The sequence below is a fragment of the Ambystoma mexicanum genome, chromosome 2p (assembly GCF_040938575.1).
Source record: "Ambystoma mexicanum isolate Mex_15411 chromosome 2p, UKY_AmexF1_1, whole genome shotgun sequence".
Classification (NCBI taxonomy): Eukaryota; Metazoa; Chordata; class Amphibia; order Caudata; family Ambystomatidae; genus Ambystoma; species Ambystoma mexicanum.
In genome coordinates, this window is record NC_090923.1 from 1031476278 (window position 1) to 1031493408 (window position 17131).

Sequence of the window (17131 nt, forward strand, 5' to 3'; positions counted from 1 at the left end):
AAGCAGGTGTAAGCACTGAAGATCACTTAAAAAAGAAAAGTTTGAATAATGTATATTTGTTTACACTGTCTAAGTATGCTGAACATTTCGGACAGACACACACACAAATTCACATACGGCAGAGGTAAGTATTGCAGACCGCTTAAAAGAATCAATTCTAAAAATGTATATTTCATACGTTTTACATTGTCTACACCATGGAACCTACCCACATGCCAAATTTCAGGTTTAAAGTATGTTGGGAAGTTTGCTGAACATGTTTAACAGACACACACACATTTTCCCTTTCATATATGTAAAGATGAATGCTACAGAGTGAGAGAAGGGTGTATGTTTAGTTTGGAGGGAGAAGTGTAGTAGTGGGAGGAGGAGTGTATTAGGTAGAGGAGGGAGTAGTAGTAGTGGTGTGGAGGAGAGAGTAGTAATCAGACAGTGAGAGAGAGATAACATCATACAGAACAGGACCCCCTGAGATGCCTCTGGGAGAGAGAAACATTAACGTTCATAGAAGCGAATAGCTACGATCTAGAAGTGCTGTTCACAGGCGAGAGAAGGGGCTGGATATTATCATGTGACATCTGCATCTATAAAGCTCATCTTATGCCCCAGCAGAGTGTCACAGGGCTGACATACATGCAACATTTTTTTGAAGATCAGATAGACACCAGCCACAACTTGCTGAGAAGCGATAGCATTGTTCCTGGACAAGAAATCCACCTGGTCTCTATCGTCTTGTGTTTAAGGTTTGAGATCCCGCCACTAAGTAAAAGGAAATGCAGGTTCCCATTTGCTGAGATCCCAATATAGATGTGTTAATAATTAACTCTGCAAGACTGTAAGTGTACTTACTATCATTACCTTAAAACTGAAGTGAATGTGTTTATCATCATACCCAGACTTGAAGAAGAGGACTTCATCACCCACAACACTGATTACAACCTTTGTGTACCTATTGCTAACAGTCCCCTGCTACAGAATGATGTCTCCTGAGTTATTCCAGTCTATTCTAGCAGCCTGACTAGCTAAGGCTATCTGATGTACACTTAGGACTTCATCACAACCCCATCAGTAAGCCTTAAAAGTGGCTGTAATGGTTTTACCACCGCAATTACTGCTCCACCGAATCATGAGTCGGTGCAAATACCACCAACTGTATTACAGCCGGCGCAATTACAGTGGGCGGAATGTTCCACAGACACAGGAAAGTGCAACTACCTTCACCTCAAAAGTTCTTGCATGGCAGAATTTGCAGCTAAATACGGTGCTAATGCCACACAAAAAAAGTGCAGTTACCTCGAGCCTCCAGGTGGAGGTAAATGCATAGAGGTGCCACAAATTAAGCCACAGGTGAACCCAATCCACTCAAGAGGGCTATATAAGGCCCAGGCCTCCCCCAAACAGTGCCCAACACCATGCTGCCACTAGACATTGCAAGATGGGACATGCAGCTGCTCATGCTGTGCCTGGAACTACAGAGGCAAGGAACACCAGCCCAGGAGACAGAGTGCAGAGACGAGGAGGAGGAGGAGATGCCAAGTAAGCCGAGCACCCATACCCAGGGTCAAGCCCTCACTCTGGACCCTCACAGACAGCCAGCTGGTAACCATGTACCGCCTCAATAGGGAGACCATAAGTGAGCGGCTCACCACAAACCAGGGGGACATAGAGAGCAGGATAAACGTCAGGACAGCTGTGCCCCCAATGTTAAAGCTAGTGTTCGTCCTGAAATTCCTAGGAATGGGCACATTCCAGCACTCCATGACTATGCTGAATGGCATGGCAGAGCCAACATTTAGTGCTGTGCTGGCCCTGGTGCTGGAAGCCCTCCTGCAGCATGTTTCGTGGTACATCTCACTGCCCATAACCCCAGCACAGGTGTACGCCATGAAGGCAAAGTTCCATGCCGTTGCACAAATGTCAAATGTCATGGCAGCCCTGGACTACACCCATGTGGCGTTGGTGGCCCCCCAGGCACATGAAGCAGTGTACCGCAACATGAAGCACTAACACTCACTGAACATGTAGGTGACCTACGATCCTGACCAGCACATCACCCACTGTTGTGCCTGCTACCCTGGTTCCAACCACGATGACATGGTTGTACACAATAGTACACTGTCTGGATAAATGGAGAGGCACAGAGGAAAATGAAAGTGAATAGTGGGTGAGTAAAAGTGGCAGCACACAATACATGAACATGCTGCAATACAACCAACCATAGGGGGGGTTGCATGGGCACAACAGCAGAATGCATGCCCTGACAAGGAAACGCACATGTAGGATCTGCTCTCTTCCGGCACTAATGACACTGTACACCACACAGAACAAGTACATGGTGGGCGTACCTGTATGAATATGCTGATGCACAACAACAATAAGGACTATCAACACAAACACATGAAGATAGGTACCACAATACAACATGATAGGTCCATAATCAACGTTTCACATTGTGCGACATGACAACCCACCCCAATGACCCACACCAATGACCCTGCCAGTACCAGTACCACAGCCAAGTACCTAGGCACACTCAACCATCAATGTAGCTCCGCTGCCCCCAGACACCTATGGGAGCCCAGGAAACCATCCATCAGTGCACATGCACGGGAGCAATATACAGACACAAGACAGCCACCATGTCATCCTGACAGGATAACGATAGACCCTAGAATGTACATCTACTGCAAAATAACTGGGTAAATGTGGTCACACTACAATGCATGAAGCCCTAGACACAACATACACATACAGTGAAATAAACACATGTTCTGCAAGTAAGCTCCATATTCATGCCCAAGATGCCCATTGACATGATGCATTGAATGGCAACACCTACACAATACACTGTTACTTACACCTCTGAACTTTATGCTTGCAGGGGACTCTGGATACCGCAGCTGCCTTGGCTCATGACACATGTGGGGGATCCACAGACACCACAGGAGTTGGCCTACAATCAAACACACAGCTGGACCCGGGTCTGTATTGAGCGTACCCTTGGCCTCCTGAAGGCCCCTTTCTGTTGTCTGGACTGTACTGGAGGGGCACTAATATATAGTCCTGAAAAGGTTGGGAAAGTCATGCTGGTGTGTGCCATTCTGCACAATATCTGCCTCCAGAGGAATGTCTCTCTACCCCCTGATGTGGACATGCCCCCCCTGAGGATGAGGACACTGCCTGTGGCAAAGGCGTCTGTACGCATTTGCCGAGATGATGTCAGAGCTGGTCGAGTCGTCCGGCAGGAACTGATGGACAATTTTTTCTGATGATTTGACATGTCTCATTCCATGCACCACTGTATGAACTCACACATGGACTCAATGAGGAATGACCTTGCATTGATTCAGTTGACCAATGGTTTAATGTGGAATTGGATAAACAAACCCCTCTCCCTCAACCCACAACACCACCCGAACACATCATACCCCCTCCCCACCCCAATGCACCACCCCAACACACCTTCCTCTCCCCCACCCCACAACACCAACCCAACACACCATCCTCCCTCCCCAGCCACACAACACCATCACAACACACCCACTGTGACTAACAACTAGGACAGAGTGCCTTGCATGCCCTCTTACCCCTCAGGGCTTTCCCCAGTGACTTAGGGCCCAGATTGCACTCTGAACAGCACCTTGGGGTGCTCAGCAATGAACCCACCATAGGTGTTGCTGAACTAGATGGAATGCACCCTGGCCCCCAGATATGTTACAGAGTTAGTTCCACGCTTTGCTGCATGGCCTCAGCAAAGGCAGAGATGCCTTCCATCAGCTCCCTTATGTGCTGCCCATTGACTATCATTGTGGCAGTTGTAGCAGCAGCCTGTGCCCGGTTGCACTCCATGCTTCACACAATCTGCTGTGTAGCACCCTGCATGCAGTCACGGATGGCCTGGAGGTGGAGGGAGTGAATATTGGAAATTGCATCCATTTTAACTTGGTGCCTCTCCATTGCATTCAGCCTCTGCATGATGTTGTGGCTAGGCATGGGCTGGGCAATGGGTTGTGGGCTATGTGACGAGCTTGGGCTGAAACAAGGAGACCCATACGAGGGGTGTCCATGTCTCCCCCGGTATCTGTGCCTGCTGGCCATGTTGCATGCTGTCTTGACTGGGTGATGCTCAGCCGCCCTATGCCTTTCGGGTTGCTCCACACTGGCTTCATCATGCCTGTCACCAGCTGTGTCAACAGTCACAGGTACCTGGGCTGGCTGTTGGTGTGCAGTTGGAGTAGTGCTCCCTGAGGCACATGGGGTGGGCGTTGGGGCCCGTGCTAGCACCAACAGGCCTGTTTTTGCTGGGACCTGGTGTGACATGCTGTTTCTTTCGCTTGCGCGTCAAATCAGATGGCCTTCCTGGGGTTGTTGTCAATGTTGATGCCCTGGAAGCCCCAGTTGTCGATGCGCCTTCCCTCTCATCCTCCCCTGCCTGATCCTGAGCCTGCCGAGAGCCTGTAGGGGGACACATAACATGCTGTCAGACATCATGTGTCCATGTGTATTGGCATGCAAGTCACACATGCTATTAATCATGGGGACACCCCACCCATTTGGTAAGAAGGGCATGTGTGTACAAGTGCAATTGCAGGTGGCCACAGGAGGGTGGGTCTATTTGCAGCTGTGTGTGTCTGACACATGGCCAGGTGCCCTTTGGCCCTTGTGCGGCCAAGGTGCCCGTCCATGCAGATGCAGCCGGCTGGGTCATCCATGTGTGCAAGTGGCTCTGCTTTGTCATGCATACTGTGGCGTACTGTTTTGGACATGTTAGTGGCACCCAGGTCCAGCCTTTGCTTTAGCAGCACAAGGGGTGATTGTATGTGCTCATGCACCTCACAAACCCGCCACTGGAGACATGCACGTGGGGGAGTGGATTATTTGCATTATCCAGGGCACTGCCATAACTCCATGAAGGGACACTGCTGTGGAGCCAGCCGTGATGCTCAGTTTGTCTTGTAGTTCAGCTCGCTGCACCCATGCAGGTACAGGGGGTCCAACACTGTCATCCGGCTCATATCCCATACCTACATAGGGCTGCCCAACAGGGCCAAGCACATCCTGGTGTGACAGCTGTGCTGTGTCGTGGTTACTCGCACACCACACTCCTGCTGGAACGGCCAGCAACATCAGTGGAGTGGGGTGCATTGCACTTTGATAGGCCACATGCCACACATTCGCACTCCATACCCACTCAGGGGTGCCCTTAGTGGACTCGACCCAGGTTGCCGTGGTGGGGGGCAGATGTGGCACCCCATCAGATCACCCTGTCTGTCCGTGCCTGATGCTGGGCCTGCTGGCATATGTCCTTGTCCATTGGTTCAATTGGTGCTAAGGAACTCTTTCTCTGGTTGTTCATTTGCAATGTGCTTGGGGGCGGGATGACTCACTTCCTACCTCCTGGCTGCTGGCACCTGCCTCTGCTCCGCCAACTCCCTCAATCCCCTCAATATCGAGGATGCTGCTTGCCTTCTCCTCCATTGATGTGAGGACAAGGGACTACGTGGTGCCGCCTCCTGTGGCCATGGCCTCCTGCCTGTGTTGGGATAGGAGGCCCGGCACTCTGAGTCAAAGGTCATTCCACCATTTCCAGCAGTCTTTAGCATCCAGGGGGACCATGCCTCCCACTGTCACCTTCTGGTTTATAGTTTTCCAGATTGCAGTCTTCCACTCCAAGATATTTTCCTCTGCCTGCTTCCATATAGTTCCTCGCAAGGGCCCACCACCTCATCAGTGAGGACTTGTAGCTCCCCCTCACGGAATTTTGGCTTCTTAGGCCGGTTTTCAGGCACATTCCCTCTGGACCTCTCTTGCAACGTGATTCCAGTGACATTTGGGTTCGGATGGTGGCAGGAAGTGGGAGATTCAGGGGGATTCTGTTTTTTAAGATGGCTGCCACCATGCTTCCCATTCTGGCGATAATGCTATTTCCACCGGCGCTAATTGCACCAGCACTAATAGCAGCAATTTACCACTGGTAGTGGTAAATGTGCCGGCTTTCGGCGGTTTACAGGCGGAGTGCCCAGATTAAGTGCTAATTCCGCCCAGCGGCAGTAGCATTACCATCGAAGTTGTGATCCAGGGCTAATTCGGCCGCATCCCACAGTGGTAACGCTAATTCCGCTCGATGGTATTAACCCAGGGATATTGCCCATACTGCCCAACTCCTGATGAGGCCCTTAGACATGTTAGAAACTATTTTCTTTTCGTTTTTCCTCTTGAGTTTTTGGCTGACTGTAATGAAATTATTGTAGAACCTTTAATTCTAATTTGATTAATTGATTCCTCTTCATTTTTATTAATTTCTTATAAACACCTCTGTTTATTAAAATCTCAATGTCTCTGTTGTTCACCCAACCCAACCTTTTACGTGGTAACTAATTAATGTATGTTGACTATTTCCTCTTTATAGGGAATTTCCATGGAATTCTATGTTACCCTTAAGGGTAATGCATTCTGATTGCTTGAGGCTCTCCTATTTTTGCATTTCTGCTGAAGGTAATCCTGAGTTTAGCAAACAATAAATGGTTGATTCAGATCTATAATATCAGCCCGCACTGGAACACGAGGTAATAACGGAGAGAGTCCTACAACATATTACATTTCAACCAAACTATGTTTAACTCTTTCCGTTCAAAGCAAGGCTACTACTTGGTATGGAAGCACGTCTGATATCAAGGGCCCTATATTCTCCTGCCATATAAAACATGTTGGATCAAACAAGCTCCCTCTTTGTCAGAATATACAGTAAACCTTTATCACAAGTGAACTTAAACACAAAACCATCAATTTGTAAAACTGATCACTGAAGCTGCAAAATGAATGATAATGATGTGCTTTTTATATAGCGCTTACGCCTAAGTGCTTTACAGAGAACATATATACATACAATATAACCCAAGTAAAAAGTGACTTGACCTTCTTTCCAAAGCAGTGAAGTGCATCAACAAAATTGCACTAAGGTACATGAGATCCACAAGGCCCATGGGTGTCGCCATAGCAATCTGTTTAAATATGAACAGCGGCACAATGACCCATGGACAGCAAATACTACTTCACACAGACATGCCCAATTCATAATCAGTATCAAATGAATGAAAGAAGGTGCAGTATATCAAGACACACTTGTGATCTCCATATCATTGTTTGAAGTGTAGAGCTATCACACCATTCAACCACCAGTCGTGCACCAGAGAAGGTGCAAGGGCTGGCAACTGGGTAAGACTAGACCAGACTTGATCGGCCACTGTGTGTGCTCGGGTGCATCCCGATTCACACCCCCATAAGGGCTGCCATTACATTTTCTAATAGAAACAGATTTCAGGGTGTCAAACAAACACATATTTATAAATGACGTAACAAACCTGATTTAAATATTTTGTCCCAGGGCAACAAGAATCGTTACTTTGAAACTACAATCTGGTCGTGGCTGAGTAGAAAATGGGAACAGATAGTGATGAAAGGAAGAGCGGTGAACATACTCACTCTACTGCCACAGGAGTTTTTAGAGAAAGGAATTATCAACTTTCCAAGTATGAGGCAGAAACCCACTAGGAAAAACTCAGAAATGGCCAAACAGATTTAATTATTTATTTTTTAGAAAAGTAAATTAAAAAGTATGGAAATGGCAACTCCCAACAACAGACCATTTTCTGTCTCATTTGTTAACAAATCTGAGAAATGCATTATGTCGAACAGATGAAAATAATTGAAAGATGGAATTAAAACATTTTTATAGTAAAAAGTACACATGAGAAATCAGATTATGAGGAATTTAAAGTTATCAGTACATTTTGTCCAGCTTCAACCTGTCTAGATGCCTTCTTTATCCGTACACTTGCAAATGTTTCTTAAATTCGATGGACGAAATTAAGCAACATCATAATACATCATCAAGCAAGCAGGAAAATAATAATAGTTTGAGTAAGGATAGTACATTATACAACAAATGTATGAAGTGTCTGCTAGGCCTCCTAGCTAGTGCCCCGTCTGCGCCAGTGGCCTTAGAGCTTCTCCATGTAGAAATGAAATACGAGGTCATGCTGAAACTTCTGTTGTACTGGATTAAGATCTGGAGCACTGTGGAATTCATGTCATACAGAGAGGACCTAGCAGAGGTCTTATCAATGGAAGGTGCAACATTCCTACAGTAGTTGAAACACGTCAAGCAGATTCTTACGATCTTAGATCTTGATTCCCTGTGCCACGATTGTTTAAGTATTGTGCCACAATTGTTTAAGTATACAATCCCAATCAAAAAATTGTTAAAGATGAAATACCATGATTGGGTACTAGGGACAAGACTGGCTATCTGCTATACGGGCAGATTATCTGCCATTTATATGGTAGTGAAACCTGCCATGGTCATGGATTCTTATCTTGACTATCCAGCAGGGGAAATGAAGAAACGTCTGCTCACAACACTTTGACTAGGTATCCTACAGCTTGTGAAATTTACAAGACTTTGGGGAAAGGGACAGTCTCCATATTGTCCAGTATGTCCCACCCTAGTCGAAGACAGAGCACATTTTATCTCCTTTTGCCCATTGTACAAAAAACTGAGAGCCAGATGGTTGAAGCCACTATTAATCTTGCAGGAAACCAATTCCATGAGAGAGGCTCTCATTGTCATAGAATTATGCATGGCTGTTAATATTCTTAATGCAGTATCTATGTTCTTATTTGCTGCATTGAAAAAAGGGGAGAGTTTCCTCAAAAACTGTTAGCGATCAGCCGGATGTGTTTCATAGTTCTAGAAGTGTTGATCCGTGACACTCCTCACCCCTGATCTGTGAACAGTGAACGTGTTAATGATGTATTGAGTAACTGAGACCTGCCCTGATTATTGTGTTCTCTTTTTAATGTAAAATGTTTTGAAATGTGATTTTATAATTTGTTTGTATGTCTGTTTGACCTGCTTTTATGGTGCACAGCTGAAATAAAGCTAATATTGAATTGAAATGAATACATTGAAACCTGCTCACAAAGTATGCTTCCTTGTGATAATGAACACATCAATGCATTGAAATGAAGGATGCTAGGTATTGAAGAGTTTGTCAATTTATTAAAACATGACAGTAGGGATTCAACATTTGAATTTAAAGTTATATTGAAAGTGAAAGAAAGACTGGATACCTCCGAGTGTATTTGCATGTGAATGTTTTCTTTTTTTGTATATGAACAATATTAGCCATAATCCAAAAGAATCCCATGAATCTATTGGATGGACGATTTGTTTTTAACAGTGATAACGGCGATCCATGTACCTTTGTAAAATCACTGTCAATGGCAGGCAATGGAAAACTATGTATTTCAGAAAATACAGAATTAATTGGCGGATTTATTTAGAAATATTCATCACCAAAATTTACAGATGAAGTATGGATGATTTTAACAATACAGAGGGGTAAATATGGATTTTGTAATAATGTTGTAGAGCCTTATACCTAATAACACTTTTTTCGATTTGAAAATGCATTTTACCTACAGAAACGGGCACAAATGTGTGGTCAAGAAAGGCCCTTATTACGTCAGCTACATATGCAGGGTTTGAACATGCACAATTACAACCATCTGAGTGGTGTGGTATTTTCATTTTAGACAGTATATGTTTAATTTGATCCAACATACACAGGACAATTTAATGCACAGTTATAATTGGACACACATTAATGCAACGTATTATATATTGCAGTTACAAAAGGGAATGGCCAAACTATTTCCCATTCTTTGGAAACTGAGAGACTGAAACAGTTAATTCCCAGATGTACAAACCATATAGCCAGCCGCTACTTATCTGAACCAGTTGAATTTCTTTTCTGCACAAATCAGTAAACACATCTTTTCCATTCTGGAACTTGACTAATTTATGTTTTGATGAAAACTGATTGACAATTGCAATGTTGAATGTGTACCCTGAGTCCTGCCCTCCGATGTTTGCGGAGGACCGTTTCCCTATAATGCTTCATATTTAGTTCCCAGATTGCCTGTCATTCAGGCTCCAGATGACCTCCAATTTAGGTTTCAGAATATTTTGGCCTCCCTTTTATGGTCCAGATAACTTCTCTTTAAGATTGGGATTACCCGTGTTTGGGCTCCAGGTAGCATAGCATTTCGAGGTTCCAGCTACCACTCATTTTGGATTCTAATTTTCCCTAATTAGAAGTCCAAATTAACAGCCATTTACAGTTTGGTGAATTCTCTTTAAGGTTCTACCTCATCCCCCCAGATAATATTTCATGAGTGCTCCAAATAACATCTCATTCAGCCTCCAGATTGACTCCATGAGGGACACAGATTGCCTTCATTAAGGGAGGAAATTACCGCTCTTGGAACACCTTGCTCTCCTATTATGTGCTTCTCATACCCTCCACCATATTTCAATCCTTGCTGCCTGTTCTGACCTACATCAAAATACCAAATCTACCCCAAACAAAGTCTATGTCTCTGGGTGTGAAGACAGGAGGGCAGAAGAGACTATGATCTCAGCTTGCTGCCAAGCAAATGGCATGTTCACCATTACTACTCCCTGGCACATAGCCTGTGCCCAATGATTTCACTTGTTGTAGTGTCTTGCATTTTTGTACTTTGTCTGTATTTAAATGTAGGAAGTTATAAATACATCAAAAGTGTCTTGCATGCACTATCTACAGATATTAGCCATGGGTATTGTACATTCATGCAAACTGTAAATAGTGCATGCCTTCAATGAGTCATATTGGTCTTGGGAGTACTATATTAGCATATCTACTTATTTTAATAATAATAATAATAATAATAATAATAGTTGGACTGATTTCAATATTCTCTCCCTCTAATTTAGGGTGGGGAGGACCAAGCAGACGAAAAAGACAAAACATGACAGTACCGTTGCTGCAATGCACCCAGAAGGCATGGTATACTCAGGCAGAGAAAGCTACCAAGATCCCCGGAGTGTCCTAAAAAATAATAGCGGATGTAACACAGGAGAGAGTAATAGAACATCAACTTCAGAGGACAAGCTCCCAGTAGCATATGCCATGGCCTACTCAAGGGCTTTCCCTGCAAGCGCTAACCAGGAGGGAACCTTAACCAGCCAAAGGCATGGCAGGAAAAGTGAAGCAAGTCTACAAGTAGACAGCCTAGTTGCCAAAGCAGAGGGCAGGAAGGCAACGCAACCAGGGAATTCAGAAGCAAAACAGTTGCATGCCAGCCATGGAAGAGCAGTGGTATCAGAAAATTACAGCCCAATGTCCGATTCGGACAAGCAGACAACTCCTCCTGCTGCCGTGGAAGATCAAGATAAGTCATTGGCCAACAAAAGATATAAAAGAACAGACAATGCTCGGAAATCAGGTGTGGACGTCCTTAGTTCTGCAGATAAGAGTGTCAACATAACCCCATCACTCGTTTTGGATGAGAGGTCATTGCAGACAAGACTAGGAGAGGACACAGAGGACACCCTGAGTGAAGACTCACCAATAGGTTGTCCTCCTGAGGGGATTGAAGGCAAGGAAGGGATATCCACTGAAGAATGGACTTCATGTTTCCAAAGAAACCAGAGTAAACACTTTGAGAAGATTCAACAAGTTAACCTTGACAAAGGGGGCCTTACCATTACCAGCTCAGGAGAGAATGCTGGGACTACTAATGAAGGATCCTTCTGGGACAAAGGGGTTTGTGGGGCAACAAAACTAAGAGAAAGTGATGGACTATCAAGTTCTTCCAGCGATAACGTCACGCCTTCAGGGGATGAGGTGGATTATAAACATATACGGGCCAACAGGGGTTTATGGACAAACACCCATTCTGGAGAAAGTAGGAACTATGGAAAGAAGACCGTTTTGAATGTATCGTCTTTAAGGACAGAGACTAGTTTAGGAAACAAGGATGGGGATACAGGGAATAGACAAGTGGACATAAATAATACACTTGATGAAGAAAGTGAAGGGGACAAATACAAGCTGGGGGAAGATGAAAGAACCAAGAAAAAAAAAATGGAGAAGGTGGAAGAAAGTGAGTTGGAGAATGAGAGTGAGGAGGAGGGCGAACTGGAAAAAAGAAGTTGGCAGAAAAAAATGCAGGCTCAAAGGGAAGAAGCTGGAGAGCTGGAGACAGAAGACGTACAGGAAAAGCTGGATGCTGCTGTGAAAGGAGAGATTGAGGAGGTAGATGTAGATGCAGAGTGGGGCAAAAGAAGGAGTCAGAATCAAGAGGAATATGTGAAAGAGAGTGAGGAAAGTGAGGACGATGTAAAGCTTTCACTACACAAAGAAATGAAGGGAAATGCAGAGGAGAGCTCAGAAGAAGGTACAGAGATTAGCGTCTCAGAGAAGGAGGAAGGACGTGCTAGTGGGGAGGAGAGATTCAATGTGAGGTCAGTGAGAGAATGGAAGGGCGGGGAGCAAATGGCTCCCCTGGCCTTTCAGAGGGGAGAATCCTCAGATGAAGGAATGAGTGAGGAAGATAAGGAAGGCTTTTTGATTGAGGTAGATAAGGATTTTCCTGATGTTGACCATGAAATCTGTCAAAAACCCGAGCAGGAAGGAGGGCTTTCAGAAGAGGAGGAAAAACAAGAAGAAGCTGAAGAAGGGGAGTCAGATGATTCAGAGGAAGAAGGGGCAGAAGAGGCTGAGGCTGACGAAGAGGAGTGTGAAGGCTCGGAGGAAGTTGACATCAGAGGGCACACTCCCACCTCCTTGGAGCAGAGGTGAGTCATGTTTTATGGTGTCATTCGTCGGGTTCTCAGAAGCTAGTGGAATGTTCAAGGATTAAGTAATGAGTAGTAGAAGCTGTAGACTATGATACAGAGCTGGTCAGTGAAGCCAAGATAGGAGGTGGTGTGAGAGAGAGAGCTAGAGAGGAGAGAGAGAGCGTGCAAGAGAGAGAGAGAGTAAAGGAGAGCAAGAGTAAGAGAGAGAAAGAATGTGAGATAAATAAAGAGCTGGAGGGCAAGGATCTGGGGGAAGGGAACGTGAATGTAGAATTGAAAGAACTTGGTGATATTGGCAGGGGCTGAATTTAAGGAAGGGTGCATTCATGCATCTGATATTTCCCTCACACAGGCAAACCGTTTTCATTGTTTGTTTTTTCGCAGGAGCAGCTCATCAGAGATGGGAAGCATGGCACCAGCTTCACACAATGGTAAGTGAGTGGTGGGCCTAGCACACTGAAGGATATATGCCAATAAATAAATGCATCTCTGATTCTCCTCAACTACATTTCAGTTGAAGAGCGAGGGGAGGGAACGTCGGTCCCCTCCCTGGGCTCCTTAGAGATCGCAGTGTGCTCCCAGCTATGCCCACAAAATATTACAATGATATTGGTTGGTGCCCTGTGAATAGCCCTTAATTCCTTCTGGCATCTAAACATGCTTCCAGCAATACAGGGTAGGTCTGCCCAGGGGAGCTGCTAGGTCTGGAAAAGACCCGGGGCTAAGCTGATGTCGGTACTGTTGGGACTGGGGGCTAGCTAATCTTTTGACTGTAGCTCCTGAGATTCTATCCGGGGCTACAACCAAAAGATCAGGGGCTATAGCCCCCTTGGCCCCCCCCTAGCAACGCCCCTGGGTCTGCCCAATCAAAGCGTCAGCCTTCATTTTAGCAACAGTTGTTATACCTGCTCACTAGAGATGGGCGGGTCTCCCAGTAGGACAGGCTCAGGGATGGGCAGGTCCTCTAGGATGGGTTTGCTCATTAAGGATGAGTGGGTCTTCCAGGGGGGTACGATAATTAATGTTGGCTTGCTCTTCTTGGATGGGTGTTCCCATTACGGATGGTAGGGTCCTCTTTGATAAGTCTGCTCAATAAGGATGGGTGGATCCGCTAGGATGGATGGACTCACCAACAATGGGCAGGTCCTCTCCGATGGAGAGGCTCCTTAGAAATGGGAGGGAAGGGGTCTTTCAGGTTGGGCATGCTCATTAAGGATGGACATGTCTTCTAGGATGAGTAGAATCCCTAAGGTTGGGTGGTTTCGTAAGGATGGACAGGCTCATTGAGCAGAGAGGCAGCATATTGGTAATCTCGGCCTGCCAGGGGCATTAATGCCTCATCGCCTTTGCTATGATGGTTAGCTTGTCTGCAATTTTCCAGTATTACTAGTGTAAGGGTAAAGGGACATGTTAGTGGTTGCTGCATGGAGCTGCTCTTGGTGACTGGGCCAGCGAAGGACTAGTTACGCGCATTGGGGGAACTCCATGTAAATACCCCAACAGCAGTACACCCATTTCTGCCAACCTGTCCCTGCTGCACTCCTCCATTACTGTTTTTTCCTTGTCTCTCACTACTTGCCCCATGTGTAGTCCAATGCAAACTGGAGGCTTGGGGACCCACAAGAAACTTTGGGGGAGCTGATGCATGATATCTGTGCACCACCACCTTCCCCACAGTTTGGGTGCCTCTATAGTCGATTCCATCTCTCTCTCTCTCTCTCTCTCTTTCTCTCTCTCTCTCTCTCTCTCTCTCTCTCTCTCTCTCTCTCTCTCTCTCTCTCTCGTTCTCTCTCTGAGTCCAGTGTGATTCAAACATTCTCTTTATACAAGGAAGCATGCGAATGATGGACACATAGCTGTATGTATATATTCTGGTTATAGAGCACAACCTAGCTAGAAAGAAGCAGAGGTAAAGTGTTGTCCCCTGCTATCTTGAAACACTTGTGTATTTAGGCGCGTTGTAAATGGCATACCATAGATCAGGTACACAGCATAGCTACAACATCGACCTAGAATTTAGAACGCACCCTGGGAAACGGGTAGTCATAAGGGCTGGGTTGGAGCCTCATCAATGCTATTCAATGATGTCTACAATAGTGGGTTTGTTAAAGTGAAGGATATGTAAAATGCATGTAAGCACGGAACATAGAGTAGGCATTTAAAACCTGACATGCGGATTCGGACAGGGTAGGGGAACTGCCTGAGGCCATTGAGCATAAGCATCACCCTAAATTCCCAAATATTCCTAACTTGGTGCATCCTAGAGGACCAATTCTCGTAGGGGAACTAGTTGATGCCATGAACCCGAGTTTAAAAATGTACCCCAAATCAGTCTTACCTGGATTACCAATGCTCTTTTCCGTGTGAAGCTCAGCCAATTTGAGATAACATAGAGGTAATCTTCCCACCTCTCAAATATTGCCCCCAAATGAAGAAACATAGTTTCCTTTTATTACATACAACTCTAGCAATCAGTTTACAAAAACGAATTTAAGTACATCTGGAGTATTTGGCAAGTGCTTCACCAAACAGGCAATGGCCTTTCGCCAGAGCAGGTCGCTGTGGGTGATTTCTACTTCTATTCTGATAGAGGGCAAGCCATCGAGGTTACGTTATGCTCATCACGGGAATTATTGGTCTACACGGCAGTAGCATCAGACTGAGCCAATGAACACGACCTCTTCTGCAGTATTTAGTGGCCTTTGCACTCATGTACAGAGGTTCACGAGACATGTCCTTAGCTGTGGTAAAATTGTTAATTCACTGAGCCACGTCCACCTTCTAGTGCAGCTCCCGAGAGCGTGAGGAGAAAGTGGATGCGCATTGGGACATAAACAGCCCATCGGTAGTGCACAAAACACACTGTTGTTGTTTTTAAATGTTATTTTTTTAATGTTTGTTCATGCTGTCTGTTCACCACCAATTCCCTTTTTTCTGTGTATTTGTTTTATGCTCTGGCAATACCCCTCTCGCTGCCTGCTTTTGCCAGCCACCCTCTACTAGCATGTCCAGAGTCTTCACTTATACGCCTACCCCCATTCCACCATAAACATGCCCCGACTGCATTTGTTTGAGTGAGGGAGCCACTGCTTATCTGTCTTTTGCCCCGCACTCTGGGAAATGTCAAGGTAGTCTGAGGGCTTAGATGATGAGATATTAACAGCTACATGTCCCAGTCCTGGGCTTCCCTTTCTCCATCAATTGCATTGTGGGAGTTGCAGTCTTAGTTTGCTTCAATAAAATGCTTTGGCCTGTAACGGTTTATTGATAAGCCACCCTCAACAGGGGGCTTTCCTTCTCTCCCCGCTCACGTGGTTATGCAACACACTGTTTAACAGATTTTTCTTTTTCTTTTAGCCCTAGCTCAGACACATATCATGCCCCTTGGATCCCTCTGCCCTGAACTAACAATAAACCAAGAACCAGGCCAGTGTACGGGAAATGTATTGGTATTTATTTAAATTAACCGTAATAGAAATTAGCACAAAAATGTCAAAACACCACTTTATCCGTGGCACAACACAATCAACTTCTCTCAGCATAAATAAATCACAAAAGTGAGTTCAAAAGAACACAATCCCAATTCTTACTTTCTGCAAATTTCACTTCACAAAATATCTAAACTGATCAATAATAAATGCACGTATGTAATGTGCGATTTTTATTTTCCTGCATGCTTAAAAGAGCAGCAGTAGCATTTCAAGATTGGTAAAAATACATTTATCAATTATAATTTGTGCCCACACTTTTGGTTTAAAATAAACACAGGTGGATTTAACGCTTTGTTTTTCAGCACCCCGCCCCCCCTCTTTGCTTTGGTCTAGGTTGGGAAGTCAGACAGAAAAAATTGAATGCTTTGGGGAATTTGGGACTTCAGAGCCTCCTTACTGAAAGGTCTGTGTTGGGAAAGCTGGATAAAAAGGTTGGACTGATTCAAGAACAAAGACACTCCTCTTCCTTAAAGAAGTGGGGGGTCAGCTGGACAGCAACGATTACCCAATTAAATTATAGGCTATGGTTTTCAGCACACACTGGGAAGTGAGCTTTGTAATTTCAAATTTTAACAAAATGCACACCATAGTCTTCTGCCAAATGGGGAATTCTTTAAATTAATATTTTTGGTTACATAGGCTAAGGATCTACACAGTTTTGCCTCCACTCCCACTATTAAGGGAAGGGATTCAAGGCAAGCAAACACCCTCACCTTTTGGTTTCCCAGGGCTCAGTTCTACTTACATGGCAAGCCTTTGTTTAAGGTTCAGGAAAGCCAGCTGCATGTCGGGACACTCTGGAAAGATAGGGCAGGGGTCTGGTAGTCCACTCTCAGAGATGTCCTCCCGCTCTCCACCATAGGACCCAGTCAGCTTTGATGCCTTGCTAGAGATAGACAGCTCCACCCTGCACTCTCAGCAATCTCCTCTGGTGTCTCCCTACAGCTGTCAG

General features: G+C 45.2%; 1 protein-coding gene across 3 annotated transcripts in view; it reads left to right on the plus strand.

Annotated features, from left to right (window-relative positions):
• LOC138567059 (enolase-phosphatase E1-like) overlaps positions 1–17131 on the plus strand; it is a 293308-nt gene that overhangs the window by 216538 nt on the left and 59639 nt on the right. For all 3 annotated transcript variants that reach the window (XM_069644896.1, XM_069644898.1, XM_069644897.1), the window contains exons 7-8: positions 10820–12685; positions 13073–13119. In XM_069644896.1, coding sequence (XP_069500997.1) covers positions 10820–12685; positions 13073–13119 — 1913 coding nt within the window. The remainder of the gene's footprint in view (positions 1–10819; positions 12686–13072; positions 13120–17131) is intronic.